Raw genomic sequence first — 16373 nt, forward strand, 5'->3', positions numbered from 1 at the left:
TTTAAAAAAAACAAAGTTTTCACCCTTTCCCCCCTTTTTTTTTTTCCCCCCCCCCCCCCCGCAAAAAAAAAAAACCAAAAAGTTCAAACCATGTTGTTGTTGAATTAGCAAAGAGCATGAAAACATCTGAACTATTTCTCCATCTGTCCCACTGGTACTCTGCCTCTCTTTCCAGACCAGCCTAACCTATGTGCTGAGTGCAAATACATGGCTGTCTAGGCCAAACTTTGATAGCTTGAATGGTAAGCTGAGAACAGCAGCATAAGATGTGTGGTTTTTTTTTTGCAGGGGGGTGGGTTCCCTCCAAATATAACTAATGCCAGTCTGATATGGGTTTGAAATTGCATCTTTGTGGGGGCTGGAGCAGAAGGCAGACTGCACCAGCACTTGTGCGGGGGTTGGTAGAAAAATCTGTTTCAGGAAAATCTGCAGGTCTGACTTAAATACTCGGAAATGCAATGCTGGAACTTTTTATTATGTTTGTTAATACAGAGCAGGAGGTTAGAACTTATCTGCTGTTAGGTAGGTGGTTTGTACTTACAAGGGTGAGTGCAAGTATTTAGGTCACCAGTGGAACAGCATGCATGACCTCTTGTTAATATCCTACTTGTGCACAGCAAAAATGCCACACAGCTGAGTTGGGGTTGGCATGGTAAGGGCTTGAATACCTGGATTGCTGAAAAAGCAGCTGTTGTAAAAGCTCATGGACTGCCGGTCCTCATACATGATGGAGTGTAATATCTGTCTAAGGTACAGTGGGACAGCCTTACACTTTCTGGGTTGTGTCTGTTTTTTTTCTTTGCCTTTGCAGCCAAATAGTGACCTGGGTATTCACATCATACCCTATAATTGAGGAAATATTGAAATGATGGTGAAGTATTCAAGAGCAGGGAATGTCAGAATTAAGGTTACCTGCAATTCTATAGCCTAGTGCACTTTTTAAAATGTACATGATCACAGGTACGGTGCCATGTAAGTGAGACTACTTTGCATGCCCCTTCCTCACTTACTGTAGAAGATGCACCTTCTGTAGAGGCTGTCGGGAATGGAGAGCAGTTGTAGTCCTGTGCACAGGCTCCAAAGAGGACTGTTCTGTCCTAAGCGCTTCCACAGAACGATTGTTGTTGTTGCTGTTTGCTGTATTGGATGAGTCACTTGCCTATTCTTTTTGGAAGTGGCAACTAGCTGCATGGTCCTTGTTCTCTGTGTGTCAGTTAAAGATGCCAATGGCCCAGCTAGGCTGTGACTTGAGTCCTTTGTTCATTTTCCAGCCCTGTTGCAGAGTTAATCTCTGCACCTCTGTTCCCTCCTTATGAAGGAGGGTGATAAGTCTCTCTCCTGTGGGAGGGAGCTGTCACTGGGAGGTACTCTGGGTCTACAGGCACAGGTAACATAGAAAATCATATAAGCAAATAAAGTTAGTCATGTGGATATTATCGTGTGTATAACTGCACGTATAAAATAAGTAAAATTTCATACATGTTAAATAAGGACACTTGCAGGTTACACTGGTACAAGAGTACTTGTACTTGTGCATATGACACTCCTCAGACTGGTTATGGTGTCTTACTGTCTGTCAAAAACCTTATCGTTGGTTCAACAAAATAGTCTCCTTGGAAGAAATGGACTGTGGAGTTCTAGTGTCAGATTTTGCTGGCTTCTTTTAACTCTTTGGAAACCATGGTTTTTATAACGGAAACACTGACATACCTGGAGGCCTCGAGATAGACAGATTGCACTCTGGCTGTTACAGGATCTTGGGTTGCTTTTCTGTGTTGAATAATTGAGACTCGCTGTCCAAGGAGTCTGATTACCGTGAGCAAGAGGGATGCAGAGGGCAAGGAGTCCAGTTACCACATCCAGGAGTGATGAGGTCTGCACTGGCCTGACATCCAGTGTGCACTCGCTTGCACAACTGCAGAGAGGCTTCTTATCTGCAAGCTGAAGGAGAATTGGTAAAATACAGTCAGCTGATCAAACTGATTCCATTCTCTGATCCAGCTGGATGGAGTCCAGAGTGCAAACAGTGGCAGTACATAATTAAATGCTGCTGTTCTGGGTTTCACCATAGCTGAGAATTTCCAGAGGGTTTTCAACAGGGTGGAACTAAGTTACTTCTGACAGATGATATACTGGGCTTGCTGCTTCAACAAAACTGGCAGCTCCCCAGAACTTCGCCAGAAGTGTCCCCTTCTTGCCGGTAATGGGTGGAGGGTGGCTGTCGCTGTAACTTGTCTTTCTCATTAAAGTACTGTATCTCTTTCTTTTCATGTGTCGCTTTCTTGGAGCAGTTATTACAGTAAGTATGGTTTTTATTAGCGATTTCTTGTTTAGAAGTGTGTGTCAGCCTGCCTGGAATGAGACACGTAGGGTTATCCCTGACTTGAGCTAATGGCACTGCTACTTTCTCAGCTGGTGGATCACATGGGTGAGGAACTGGGTCTGATTCTCCTGTGGGATCTCCTTACTAAAGAATAGAGATGCCTCTTCATTTAGTGCGGGGACAGGACACTGAATGCAGTAGAACTAAATATTATAGAAAATCAATGAGCTAAACAGGGCAAATCCATGGCTTCCCTTGTGCAGTGTGGTGCTAGGAGTGATCTGCCTTTTGAATTATTATTTGTCTTGTTTTTATATAGCAAATGGTTCTTTAGTTTCTACTGTCTTTTAACACCCCCGATGCTTTTGCAGTTATGAAGTGGCACCTCTAGACTCCTCTCTTCCTAGTCGTCACTGCTAGAAGCTGAATTATTTTGCTCACTGGCGTGAAACTAGCGGAGGAAAAAGCTCTGCATGCCACACTGATTTACAGACAGAGGACCACATCTATAGGGGCAGTCTCAAATCCAGTGCTGGATCAATATACTATCTTTAGAAAGCCAGCTTCTGCCCTCTTCCACCCCTGTGATCTAATTTAAACAGTATTGAGAGTGACAGTGTCTCAACTGTCTGTTAAACAGTCTTCTCCTTCGTGTTTCTTTACCCATACTTAAAAAAAAAGTCTTGCCCTGGAGCAGTGAAGCACAAGCATTTTGCATGCATGTAGCTTTGTGTGCATTTATTCTTGCACCTCCCAATCGGTAACACTGTAGGGTGCTTTCAGAAATGCTTACACAGGCAAGAATCAAAGTCCTGATATCCGCACAGTCTAACCCAGGGATGGTAACTGGGAAGACTTCAGTACCGCAGCTCGGTTAATAATAAGTTAACAGCAGTCTCTTGAGTCAAAGCAAACAGCCAAATGCTCTTCTTTCCCTGGCAGAATGAGTACATGAAAGATGACTTTCTTATCAAAATTGAAACCTGGCACAAACCAGACCTTGGCACACAGGAGAATGTAAGTACATGCAGGACTTTGAGGTGCTAAATGGGTAGATATGTTGCTTGTCCCGCTTGAATTCTGTGTTGTGGTACTGTAATCTGTTCTCATTCTCTTCGTGTTCTTTGAATCGGTGCAGCTTATGCCAGGCTAGCAAGGGAGACCATGGCCTCTGAGAACTCTCCTGGCTACTCTGGGCAACAGGGATGGTTAGAGACTTGGAAGAGAACAAATGGCTAGGACTTTTTAGCTTAGATAAGAGAGACCTGGGTGGTATGATAGAGGCCATGAATGGTGTGGAGAAGGTAAATAAGAATCTCTTACTTGCCATCTCTCTCAGTACTAGCACTAGGGGACACGCAATGAACCATTTCAAACAAAGAAAAGGAAGTTGTTTAACACAGCACGCAATTAACTTGTGGAGCTCTTTGCCACAAGCTGATGTTGTAGAGGCTTACAATCTAACCAGGTTCAAAAGAGGATAGGTTCTTCAGTGGGTGTTAAACATGATATAGGACTATGGTCTCTCTTCTGGAAGATGTAAGGGAAGATGAGCAAGTGACAGATTGGTTTGAATAGGCCCTGAATATTCTTTCCCTTTGCTTTGCTCTATGCCACAATACTGGGCTAGGTGGACTTGGGGTCTCACCCAGTACAGCTTTTCTCGTGTTCTTGTGAAGCAAACCGATGCTTATGGAAATTGTGCTATCACAGCTGCTGTGCAGAAATTGTTGTTGGTATGCATGTTTATCTCGGCGTTCATTTCCTTTGCTGAATTCATGTTTCTGTATTGCTGATGACTGCCTTTTTTTCTCTCACCCTGGAGAAGAGAGCATCAGGTGCTTGGATCTCTCTCTTTCTCTCTCTCTCTGCTCTTCACTGTAATTTGCAGTAGGAGGGCTATGCAGCTGTGAATTATAGATCTGGCTACCACTTCTGCAGGTTCACAAACTGGAGCCGGATGTATGGAAGAACGTAGAAGCAATTTATATAGACATAGCAGATCGGAGTCAAGTGCTTCCCAAGGTACGGTAGGTGGGTAAGAGTTCTTTCATGCGATGGGCATTTAGTATGTCCGAAGAATGATATCTGCAACTGTACTGTCTGAAACCTGCCACAGCCTTCAGGAATTGGGTGGTAAAGAGAGAGGAGGCAGGGAGGAAGACAAGTGTTCTTTAAGGGGGGCAATGCAGACTATGCGGCAGGGGAAAAAAAGGCCATTCTGGAGGGTTCTGATGAACACTTGTAACTGCATATCTAATGGTCACCTTCTGCAGTGGTGGGCAGGCATAGTAAAAAATACTTGTTTCACTCTATGGTTTATCTCCATGTAGCACTGAAGTTGATCAGAACACTTTGTCACAGCAAGGAGTGGCATTGTCACTCCCCTGGAGAGCTTAGATCCTAGAGCAGGAGGTGCTGTACACCGTGGCTTGTGGGCCATCCAACCTGAGGAGTCATGTCATCCAGTCCACAGGGCTCCCTTCAGGTCTGTACATGTGGTGGGGGAGCAGGGGCAATTAACTCTGCCACTGCTCCCCCACAGATAAATTTTGAAGCCCTGTGTGTGTTGGGATTGGGCCCTGGCTGGGCCAGTACTGCGTGCTGGATTGGCACCCATGAACCAAACTGGCACCACTCATCTGGCCACAGGGTGAAGAGGTTGGGCACCACTGGCCTAGATCATGACTTCAAACTGTGGGAAAGAAGTATGCAGAATCATGCAATGATGTGTAATGTCCTTGAACAGGGAGTTTGAACACGGGAAGGAGGTTTGCACAAACAAGTAGGAAGAAGTGTGTGAGGGGTGGGGAAAATTACTTTTAGTACCTGGTTTGACTTGCTCCTATTTCCACCTCCACTTTTCGAGAAGTGAGGGGAAAATGGGAGAGTCCAAACCAGCTAGATGAAATGGCTACTGGCACTTAATGGCTTCTTTTATGACTGATGCCAAGGACAACCTATGACAGTTGTGATATTAGCCCTGAATTTAATATATTTTTAAAAATATTGCTCAGACCTTTGCACTTGAAATAACACCTCATTTAAGTTCATTTCTCAATTGCTTTCTCATGTGGATAGATTGTTATATAATACTGTTGTGTCACTTGCCAGAAGACAAGAATCCAAATCACTTAATGTCAATGGCTACATTTTTCCAACTTGTTTTAAAACACGCTCCGCTTTGCCAGGCCTCTAAAATGCTAAAAGTGTGAATCCATAAATAGTTCCACTCAGAGCAAGCCTGAATCTTTACTAGTGTGCTTATTAAATCTACTTCACTACAAGGTTCAACAAGGCAAAACAACACGAGCCCCTCACTGCGTGACCAAGGTGGCATGTACACAACAAGCAATAGAATTAAACGACTGTGCTCGTTTCCTCTGCCTATAATACAACAGTATGACTTAGTAAATAAGTTGTACTTTTTTTTTTAACAGCCTTCTTCCAACTTAGATCCACAAAAGATGCGGTGCTGATATTACAGCACTTGTTTTGTGTGATCATGTAATTAATGTCCTGTTTTACAAAGTGCTACAATTGCCAAGAAACTGTAAGACCTTATTTCTACCCTGAAAAGTGCCAGTGTAAAAATGGGATTGTGAAGTTTCCCATCTACTGTGCTAGTTTCCAATTCAAACATGCTCAGCTTGAGTAATAAAAAATGACATTGGTACTTGCCTTGCAACAGAACAGACTGAGATTCATCCTGGCTTGTATTAATATTTTTACATGTGCTCCAGGAGTGCGGGGCCGGGGGGAGTGGGTGCCTTATTTAGAGCAGCTCCGAGAGCCGCTCTGATTAAAGTGCCCAGAACATCTTGTGCATCGGCATCCCTGCTCTTCAAAAAGGTGGCGGGGGGTGCTTTAGTTAAAGCTCGTCAGACAAGCTTTAGATAAAGTGTCCCTGCTGCCATGCTGAAATGTGGGGGCGCTGATGCAAGATGCGGAGACTGGCTGGAGTGCGGTAATTGCCACGCTCCAGCAGACTCATTAATAGTCTGCTCTGATGTGCTTTAATTACAGCATGTCGGAGCAGCATCCTGGCTCGTGTATAGGTGGCACCCTATGTTTTCCAGTAGTAGGCTGGATGCTGAGCTCTTACCTGAGTTAAATCCTGTAACTTCATCCCTGGAATTTTTCAAGAGCAGGTTAGACAGACGCTTGGCTGGGGTGGTTTAGTCGGATAATCCTACCTTGATCGCGGGGCTAGACTACATGACCTCCTGAAGTCTCTCGGTCTTACTTTCTATAAGCCAGCATTTCTGATGGGGTTCCATAGGTGCATCAGTTACGGATCTGTGAATGAAACGTGCTGGATTTTCTGTTCTAGAACCTTTCCGTGCTCTCAGTTTTCCAGTGATACCAAGAGTGTCACTAAAGCGCACTAGCTGTGACTTGTAATAGATAAGAAAACCAACACTTGCCATTTTTTATTTGGCGTTGGGTGGGGAGCCCTTTGCATACACTTTGATCACATCTTCCAGCTTTTCTGTGCCTGTTGGGGTAAGCTTCTTTTAATGAAGAGTTAGACTTTCACTTGACTGTAGGACTTGAGGAAGCTGAGATTTTTAAGAAGCACTAAATATCTCCAGACACCTACTGAGAGTTGGTGATGCTGCATTCTTAGTTTGTCTCAGTACAGCTGTAGTGCAGCTCTGCATGCTGGAATATCCAATACTTAAACTGCTCAATGGACTTTTGGCTTCTAATTCAACTCGGCTGTGTCATTATAAGAAGCTGGAGTCCCAAAGCAGTTGCTGTGGAAAATTATATTATAAGGTATTGAAAAGAAGGGATGCATCGTAAGCACAAGTACAAGGGAGAGTGTTCTGACAAGGGAACTATGCTGTTTGCGTAACAGTGACTGATACTGGTGCTGGCACATATATAAGGCACTTGCCCAGACAGCCACAGGCCTGCCCCATGTGTGGGATACCCCACAAGCTGTGTACGGTCTCATAGCAGATACCATGTACCAATTGTTTTGGTGGGGTAACAAGGGGAATGAACCTGATCATGCTTTGACACAGCTAGGGCACAGCATAGGGAAAAGGGAGGATGAGTTAGGTTTTTAAAGTAGTCTTTGGCTATTTTTTTAATCCTTGTGAAAAGTGGTCTCGAGAAGGACTTTGAGGATGTTAACAGAGTACAGGAGCGCGAAGCACTGTGCAATCCTGAAATGCTGCCGCACTCTTCTGAAGTAATTGTGGTTAAACTTTGTTTGTCTGTATGACAGGATTACAAACCAGAAGAAGATCCAGCAAAGTTTAAATCTGTCAAGACTGGACGTGGACCTCTAGGCACCAACTGGAAGGTGTGGATTTCATTATTTCTGTGCATGACATCTTGTTATCGTGACTGACAAATTGTTTGCTGGATTTAGAGGAGTGAATGGGCTTGTGTTGTGTGGAGCACTGTCTGTACAAGTAATAGAGACGCCCATACCTACGTCAGTAGAAGGGCTTATATACGTGCACTAGATGGGAGGGTTATTTTGTTCCAGGGGGTCATGTCTTAAAGCTTACAAAGAATGTCTGACTTTAAGCAATCATTCAAACTGCTTGTATCTTTGCAGAAGGAGCTGGGGAAGCAGACAGACTGTCCCTACATGTGTGCTTACAAACTGGTAACAGTGAAATTCAAATGGTGGGGTCTGCAAAACAAAGTTGAGAACTTCATACAGAAGGTGAGTGTGCCAGCGGGTGGTTAGGCATGAATTTTCCTTACCTTTCCAATCAGCTTAAAGTGCCAGGGGAGTCCAGTTGGTATAAGTAAAACAAACCCTGAGCAAAGTGGTACCACACTGCTCCTCTCTCAGCTGGTTTTCATTGTTGAAAGGCAAATGCAGCTTTCTGATGTGGTGAGTAAGCTGAGGTGAAAACGGGGTGAAGACAAGATGTTTCAGTTTTTCCATGTGGTAAATCTGTGAAGGTCACAGATTTCATGGACATTAGGGCTGGAAGGGACCTTGGAAGATCATCGAGTCCAGCCCCCCGCCTGAAGGCAGGAAGTCAGCTGGGGTCGTAGGATCCTAGCAAGATAAGCATCCAATTTTTTCCTGAAGGTGTTCTGTTCAATGTAGGTGCTTGAACCACCTCCAGTGGCAGGCTGTTCCAGACCTTGGGGGCTCGGACAGTAAAGACATTCTTCCTTACGTCCAGCCTGAAATGGTCTTGCAGTAGTTTATAACTGTTTGACCTCGTCATCCCTTGGGGCGCTCTGGTGAACAAATGTTCCCCCTGGTCCTGGTGGTCACCCCTGATAAACTTATAGGTGGCCACCAGATCACCCCTGCGCCTGCGCTTTTCCAGGCTAAAGAGCCCCGTAGCTCTCAGCCTGTCAGCTCAAAACTTCTGGACTTGATTACACCATTTATCTCAAAGTAAAACTGAAGTGGTCCACACTTCTGTGGTCCAGCCAAAATGGCTAATGCTATTAGCACAGTATCCATAGACATAATGTCACAGCCTCGTGAATGAAGAATTGTGTTCAGGTCACCATACGAGCAGGTTTGCGCTAGCAAGAGATACATTTCTTTGGAATTTGAGACTCCAGGTGATTTGTCCAAACTTTACCAGGTGCTGGTCCTGGCTCCAACAGCAGCTCAAGAAGTTGTATAAGGAGAAGTCAGTTGCTTTTCAGTGTCCTCAGTACCCCAAACTGGGGACTGCAAGCACGTGACTCCACGGACCACACAAGGTGCTTGTACACGTGATAAAATTGGCCTCTTAAAGCAGCTTAATTGCCTGTTTGTGCTGCTTTAATGGCGTCACTGTTTACACCTCCGGTGGCATATTTCATTTTAATTTCATCACTATGTACGTGTGTGGTGGCGTATTTTGCTTTAAATGACCTTGTTATGTAGCAAGGGCAGTGTTTTTTTTCCCTCCTAGAGCCTGCCTGCCTGCCTCTCCCGCAGCCAGGGGCAAGTTGCTGGTGAGCCTTGAGCTGCAGGGGGGCCCGGTCCGTCCCTTTGTGGTGGTGGCGCCCCCCAGGCAGCATGTGCTGGCTAGCAGCCCACCTGGGTAGTCCTGGGGGGTGCTGTGCCATGGAGGAAAGGACTGGGGCCCCCTGCTGCTTGGGGACTGCTCAGCCCTCTGTCAGCTTGCCGCCTAACCATGGGAGAGGCAGGTAGGTGGTGGTGATTGGGGGTGGGGTTGAGCCCCTCACTGCTCCTTCCTTCCTTCCTTTCCGGAGCCTGCTCACGGCTGTGGGGGGTGAGGCAGGTGAGCTGGTGGGGGGGTTGTTACTGACCTGACAGGTCCTTAAATTGAAACCGTGGGTTTTTAATTGACACAATTAAAAACCCACAGTTTCAATTTACGGGGAAGTAAACCCCGTCACTTGTACAAGTAGCCATACACATTAATTCACATTAATGCCCTATCTTATCATACCATCCCCTTCATAAACTTTGCTAGAAGTGATTTGGATTCTGTGCTCTTTGCACTTTGGAATAGGCTTCCAAGCAAAACCCACTCTTCTGACTGGCAGCTAGATGTCTCCTTAAGTGTACCCATCAATGGTCGTGGCTGTTTGGCTTCATGTTAATGTTGTTTTTCAGCTTCAAAAGCACTTCCCCTCTAGTGTTAATTCCAGACGCATGCTTTTATAAAGGGTGACAAAATCTCTTTTGTCAAACTAAGCAAGCCAAGCTTCTCTAATCTCCTTTCATGAGGAAAGGTCTGAATTCCCTTCACTTCCTTAGTGACCTTTCTTTGAACCTGTCCCCGTTTGAGGTTAATCTCTCCCCCCACCACCCTGAACATTGACCAGGACTGCACCCAGTATTCTAGATGGAATCTGTCCGCTGCCTTTAGAATGGTATTAGTAGCTCCTTTTCTCTGTGGACTGCATTCCACCTAACATACCTCCTCAATTATGTCAACCTTTTTCAGAGCTGTGTTCCACTGGCAACTTGTGGTCATCACATGATTGACCAGTATACCAGGCTCCACTCTTTTCAGTCTCTAGTTGATGCCCTGCATCTCTTCCCCAGTCCTGTAACCAAAGTTCTTGGTGTTGGCCTCTAAGTGTCTTTTTTTTTTTTTTTTTTTTTGCCCTTCATACTGTTAAACTTAGTTCCGTTTCTAATACCTACTCCCAAACCTGCCGTGTAGTCCGCGTACTATGTAGGTAATACTCCAGTTTTCCAGAAACAGTGGTTCAGAAGTCTCTTATTGCATATGCCTTAGCTACATACCCAGATTCCTTGGGTTCTTGCTGGACATTTTGAAAGCTCAAAACTTGCATCCCAATGTCCATACTTCCTGCGATGACAGTGAGATTTTATGGATTAAGAACAAGTAGCAGTAAATATGCCTGTGTCTTCTGGTGACTGAAGTATGGCAACGCAGTCAATTCCCTTAATGGGTACAGGAGTTGGAGGCTGCTCTTTGACCTAGCACAGTTTGTGATGCATGGCTCTTTGTGAAGAATGCATTTTAGCACATTAATGGGTTAGACCTAAACAAGGTCATGCCTGGAGTAAATACCACTGCACTCTGTACAATTCGTACCCCTGAGCCCTTATCTCTTTTGTTCCTTCTACCTTTGCAGCAAGAGAAGCGTCTCTTTACAAATTTCCATCGGCAGCTGTTCTGCTGGCTTGATAAGTGGGTTGATCTGACAATGGAGGACATTCGCAGAATGGAAGAGGAAACCAAGAGACAGCTGGATGAGGTCAGTGGAGAGGAGGACGGGCGTGACCTGCGAGACTGTCTGAGGCTCAATCTCTGTTGTCAGGTCTAGGGTGAGGAGAGGGAAAGGCCCGCTTCTTGATGCTGCTTAGCATGCTTTCACGCTGCAGTCTGGGTGATCACATCTGCCTTAGTTTCTCTAGGGTTTTCTCTTGTAATTGGCATGGACTTGTAGTAGTAGACCAATAAATACATTGTCCCTTGGATAATTTAGGAGATCCAAGGGACCTTTCATTGACTTTACAAACTGGTCAGGGGGGATCAGAAGGCATTGGAGGGGGGGCACTGTTCCCCCGAGCACAGCCAGGAGTGACCAGGAACAACGGTCACAAGCTAGCAGAGGGTAGGTTTAGGTTAGACATCAGAAGGCGCTATTTCACGGTCAGGGCGGCTAGGGTCTGGAACCAACTTCCAAGGGAGGTGGTGCAGGCTCCTACCCTGGGGGTTTTTAAGAAGAGGTTACATGAACACCTTGCTGGGGTCGTTTAACCCCAGTACTCTTTCCTGCCATGGCAGGGGGTCGGACTCGATGATCTTCTCAGGTCCCTTCTGACCCTAGAAACTATGAAACTATGACTCCTTTAAAATCAATGAGGATATCTTATCTGATGCTTCTTGATCCACCGAATCCCATAAGCTATCAAAAAGAATTGGTCCCTCAAACAGTTCCTCAGCCCTGGGTATAACCAGCAAGGAGCAATGTGCTCCCTACTATGAGGAAGGTGCGCGTGGGGCTGGAGTTCTCATTTGTCTTGTCATGAATGTTCCTTGCGATTCTTCTATTTTATAAATGTACTTGATTCTAGTACAATGTATGTTCTGCCCTTTTGATTATGGACCCTAAAAGATGATGTGGCTTGGCCAAAACTAGTATCATGACATGCACAATGTGGACTGACAGACTTCAGCCTTTTTACAGTAGGACAGTTTACAGATACACGAGACCCTGTTTCTGAGGCAAATAACTCCTCTTTATAACTGATCTGATAAACTAACACAAGGATGTTGGATCAAATGGCTGAAGCTTTTGCTTTCTATTTCAGATGAGAGAAAAGGATCCTGTAAAAGGAATGTCAGCTGCAGATGACTAACGTGGCTTCCTCCTTGTGCACTGTACGTACCCAGTGAATCTGCCATGATTTTTGTTTTCTGGTGTTTAGTGCAAAAACGTTACAGAGAAATGCACAGAAGTCAGAAGTCTGTGGTGTTGCTTATTGCCTTTGATAACTAGGGACCTACCTAAATCGTGGCAAGGCAGGGGTTTTTGCAGCCTGCGTGCAGAGCCGATTTCACAGGCATTTTGCGACAGCCTTACCCCTAGATGCTGATTGGGAGGGAGGAGGGATGAGGGAGGCAGCCACCATCTTGATTGCTGGCTGCTCTTGGTGCCATCCCACCCCTCAGTGCTGATTGGTGGGGAGGCCCTGGCGGGGGATGAGGGGGCAGCTACTATCTTGTCTTCCCGCCACCCTGCCAGCCAGCGTCTTCTGCTCCCAGCAGCCAGGACCGCTGGCTCCCTTGGGGGAGCTAGCACTTTATTGTTAAGTTTGTTTGTTTTTTTTTTTGTTGATTTCATGGGCAGTCCCAGATTTTGCCATTTCTGTGAAATCTGCAAAACTGCAAATTAAGTAGGTCCCTGTTGATAACTAATAGACTTCACTGTGAGTTAAAATCATTCTGAAACAAGAAAATAAATTCAAACGGTGTGAACATGCACGCATGTGCATGCACATGTTGAAGCATCATATCAGAACAGTAAATGGAAAAGTGCACTGGTACCTTATTTGCATGTAAGGCACCTGTCCTTTTGGGTACTGTGTAGAGGCCCTTCTGGCAATCTGAAATAATGAATGCACTTGTCACAACACTGCCATTTTAGTTATTTGAGGGAGGGTTGCTAAAGAGCGTGTCCAGCAATGGTCATTACCAGTGGGTGAGTGCTAGGATATCTGAATCAAATGGGAGGTTGGGGGTATTTTTATTTCTTATTTTGCATTTCCTATGTGGAGGAAATGTGGAGATGGAGGGCACAGTTATCTCTTATCCATAGATTAGCTGCATTTAAACTTATTTATCTGGATGGCATTAGTTTTCCACAGTCCTCTATGTGCTCTGCAAGCACTGGAAGAAGCTGACTTTGGCTTAAAGGAGAAAAAAAATGGGTGGGGGGTCAAATAAGCATGCTATCTTAATCTTGCTTTTTGTTAATATTTAAACAGTTCCCAGTGACCTAGGCAGTATGCTGTTTTATAGTTCTGATCCAGCCTGGCATGTACAACCCCAGGTGGCTTAAATTTTAAGTTTAAACCAACTAAAATCCTGGCTGTGTCTTACCTATGACCTCTTAACACTGTGACCCTAACTTCCTATGCTGCCACTTCCTGAGCCTTCCTGGTGACAAGCCTGTGCTGCTCCCTCTGCATAAGTTGTTTATATGATGGCAGCACGCACAGCTGTCACTGCTCGGCTGTGTATAGAGAACAAAGCTGGGTTCAGCCCAAAAGAACAAACTATTGCAGTTGACCAGACAGATTCAGGAAGAAAGGAAGTGAAGGACGGGCAAGCAGTGTCCTATTAAGTCCTCATTTTGTTTGCTTTTACTAAATTTCTGGTTGCACTTTGTTGTGCAACCAGCAAACAAAACCCTACAGTATAGGGCAGTGCCTTTTCATGTGGACAGGTCAGAAATTCAAAAAAGTCATTAACATTAGGAGAACTCCTGGGTGATGCCACCCTCTTTCTAGCTACAGTTGGAGGCAGAGGGGAAACCAGGCATAGCCCTTGGCATGGGTGTGATCCTAGGCCCTTGTGCTCCTGCTCCCCCAACTGGATGTTCTTCCATTCCCTTCCCTTGGCATGCTCGCTGCTGGCTGGTCTGAGTCACTTGCCCAACCTTTGGGCTTCTGGATGTTGTTTCAGTCTTCATCAGCAAACTTGACAGAGCTACTAGTTGAATTCATTACCTTCAGACATCATCTACAGCACTGCTGGCTTACTCCCTTTTCTGATGGCGCAGGCATAGGAAATGAGCCGGTAGCCTTCTAGGAGTGCTGGGGTTGTTTGGGAGGCAGCAAATAAACGTGTGCTATTTTAAAGGCAGGCAAGGTTCTTTGGATAAATCTGGTATCTTGTATCAGGCCAACTATTTGAGCCTTTATGCAAAGGTTTACGCAAAGAGCCTTGCCTGCCCGTGCCCTTAGACCAACATGACTACAATGTATACCCCTGCTTTATAAAATTGTTTCCTTTGCCAGTCTTCATAGACAGGCTCTGGATTGGACTGGGTGCAAGGTTAGATGTGAGACATGTTGATGGGACAGGTGGAGTAGCCTGCAGGGCCACTTCCCCTGCCAAAAGTCAGTGTGGCTAAATGATTGTAATCTTTAGGACGACATCTTAACTGGCACCTGTAATTTCAGACATGGTTTTAAAATTTGTTCCTGGTGTCTCTTTTTCCTAGTTTGCAAGACAGTCAGCAGGAAGGCCTGGGGATTCCACCCTCTTGACTGATGGACCATCTCTGGATCAAGCCTTTCTATATCCAATCGGCAGGCGATTTTAAATCTCCCATAGCTAATTCTAGATGCCCTTTAATATTGTGAGCAAATAGACTGTCTGGTACTAAGCACTCCAATGTTAGCACGTATGTGAAGGAGGTAGCTCCTTGGAGACGTGTGACTTAGAGATCGCTGTATTTACGACTCCTCCCTCCTTTTTTTCATTGTGTTCAGACCAATTTCCATGTGGCCCTGTTTGAGTTCCAAGTGACATTTTTAGCTGAAATAGTCTTGTGATGTGGTGATTTAGATCTTTTTTGTTTGTTTGTTTGTTTTTTAAACTGGGATAAACTGCCACCTTTTCCTGCCCAGCCCTTCACCATTCTTTGAGTTACCATTTGGAGAGGAGAATTGTCAGTATTTATTATCAAGTGCAAAGCCATCCCACAAAACGCTGGGCTCCCAGGGTAACGAATTTTATTGGCATAGCCTTCAAAAAGCAGTCAAGAATTGTCAGGTCCGGGTCCTGGCCTGCTGTTAAGATACCACCATACATGGCCATTGCATAGCCCCACCTGGTCTCGCATCAACATGCATGACTTAAAGGGACTGACCAGCAAGTATCCTTAGTGTGTGAATGTAGAGTCCCAGAATCCATCGCTGTTGAGCTGTGGTCTAGCTGTGCGTGGTCTCCTCGGTGCTTGGAACCATGCTGCTGCTCTCTAGTTGTATATGAATGAGCCTTACAAAATTATTATGAAAATGTACTGGGCAAGTGTCGCAGTCTTGGCCCACACTGTACAAAGACTGATCAGAATTTGTGAAATTGACACTACTTCATTTGTCCATAAATGCTCATTATTATTTTTTTTTTTTATGGACAAGACAGTATATTGCAAGGCTGGTATGTGTAGTAATCTCCATATTCAATCACGTTCAGGTGCCTGAGTCTGTGCTGCTGTTCTGCAATAACACTTCTGTTCATTCAACTTGACGTAAGGTTTGCTATTACTTATTTTGCTTTTTTATGCTGTAAAAAGGCAAGTTTGTAAGATCCAGGACTGACTCCACAAGACGCTTGCAATTTCTTGAGTTGGAAAGGACGTTGCCGAGGGGTAGAAGATAGCGGACTGTGAAATTTAGACTGTAACTGTCTTTGTGTCGATGATCTCAGCTTTAGACAATCAGACGAGCAGGAAAGAATCACTAATTATTAAATACACGAGGAAACAGGAGTAGGAGAAGCAAGGTGAAGGCCAGTGTTTTCCTCGTAGCGGGTCCTGCGCATTCAGATCCACTCCCTTGCCAAGGCGGGCTGCAGGCACGTGAAGCGCGGACGCCAGGGCAGCCAGGTCTCTCCCGAGCCGCCCTGGTTTTACACCGTCCCTCCGGCCCTGGAGCCAGGCAGGCGGCTCTGACCCCCTGTGCCAGAGCCCGGAGGGGCGGGAGGCAGAGCGGCTCCTGGGTCAGTCCCTGGACAGGGGGCAGTTTATCCCTGACCTGTTGTTTTCTGTTCTAGTTTGTTCTTTTGCCTTACTGCTGTCAAAGTGCAATAAGCTCTGACCGTGCCGGTAACGGGCCGCCCCCCGCGGTGATTCCGGGGGCGTTGGGGGGAGGGGGCAAGCTCCCGAGGCAGAAGTAAAACCGAGTCGTTCTCATCACGTGCTGTCCGTTCTTGACGTGCGCCTGTGGGCCCCGCCCACTTCCCACGCTGGGTGGGGGAGGCAGCGCATGCGCGGGCCGGCCCACGGCGTCGGCAAGTGCCGCCCGCCGGTTGGCGGAGGCCGCAGTGACTGTGCGGGGGGCGGGGCGGGGCTCGGGCTTGTTTGTGTCACGTGAGCCGGGCGCCCT

The 16373-nt window shown here is 45.9% G+C and overlaps 1 protein-coding gene across 3 annotated transcripts in view; it reads left to right on the forward strand.

The window, feature by feature from the left end:
* PITPNA (phosphatidylinositol transfer protein alpha) overlaps window positions 1–14893 on the forward strand; it is a 27171-nt gene extending 12278 nt beyond the window's left edge. For all 3 annotated transcript variants that reach the window (XM_019511303.1, XM_019511302.1, XM_019511300.1), the window contains 8 exons: window positions 2292–2299; window positions 3266–3340; window positions 4265–4348; window positions 7563–7640; window positions 7902–8012; window positions 10886–11008; window positions 12069–12138; window positions 14486–14893. In XM_019511303.1, coding sequence (XP_019366848.1) covers window positions 2292–2299; window positions 3266–3340; window positions 4265–4348; window positions 7563–7640; window positions 7902–8012; window positions 10886–11008; window positions 12069–12116 — 527 coding nt within the window. In that variant the 3' untranslated portion in view covers window positions 12117–12138; window positions 14486–14893. The remainder of the gene's footprint in view (window positions 1–2291; window positions 2300–3265; window positions 3341–4264; window positions 4349–7562; window positions 7641–7901; window positions 8013–10885; window positions 11009–12068; window positions 12139–14485) is intronic.
* Window positions 14894–16373: the final 1480 nt, after the last annotated feature.

This window comes from Gavialis gangeticus, unplaced genomic scaffold, assembly GCF_001723915.1.
Source record: "Gavialis gangeticus isolate Ggan-Ray unplaced genomic scaffold, GavGan_comp1, whole genome shotgun sequence".
In the NCBI taxonomy this organism is placed as follows: Eukaryota; Metazoa; Chordata; order Crocodylia; family Gavialidae; genus Gavialis; species Gavialis gangeticus.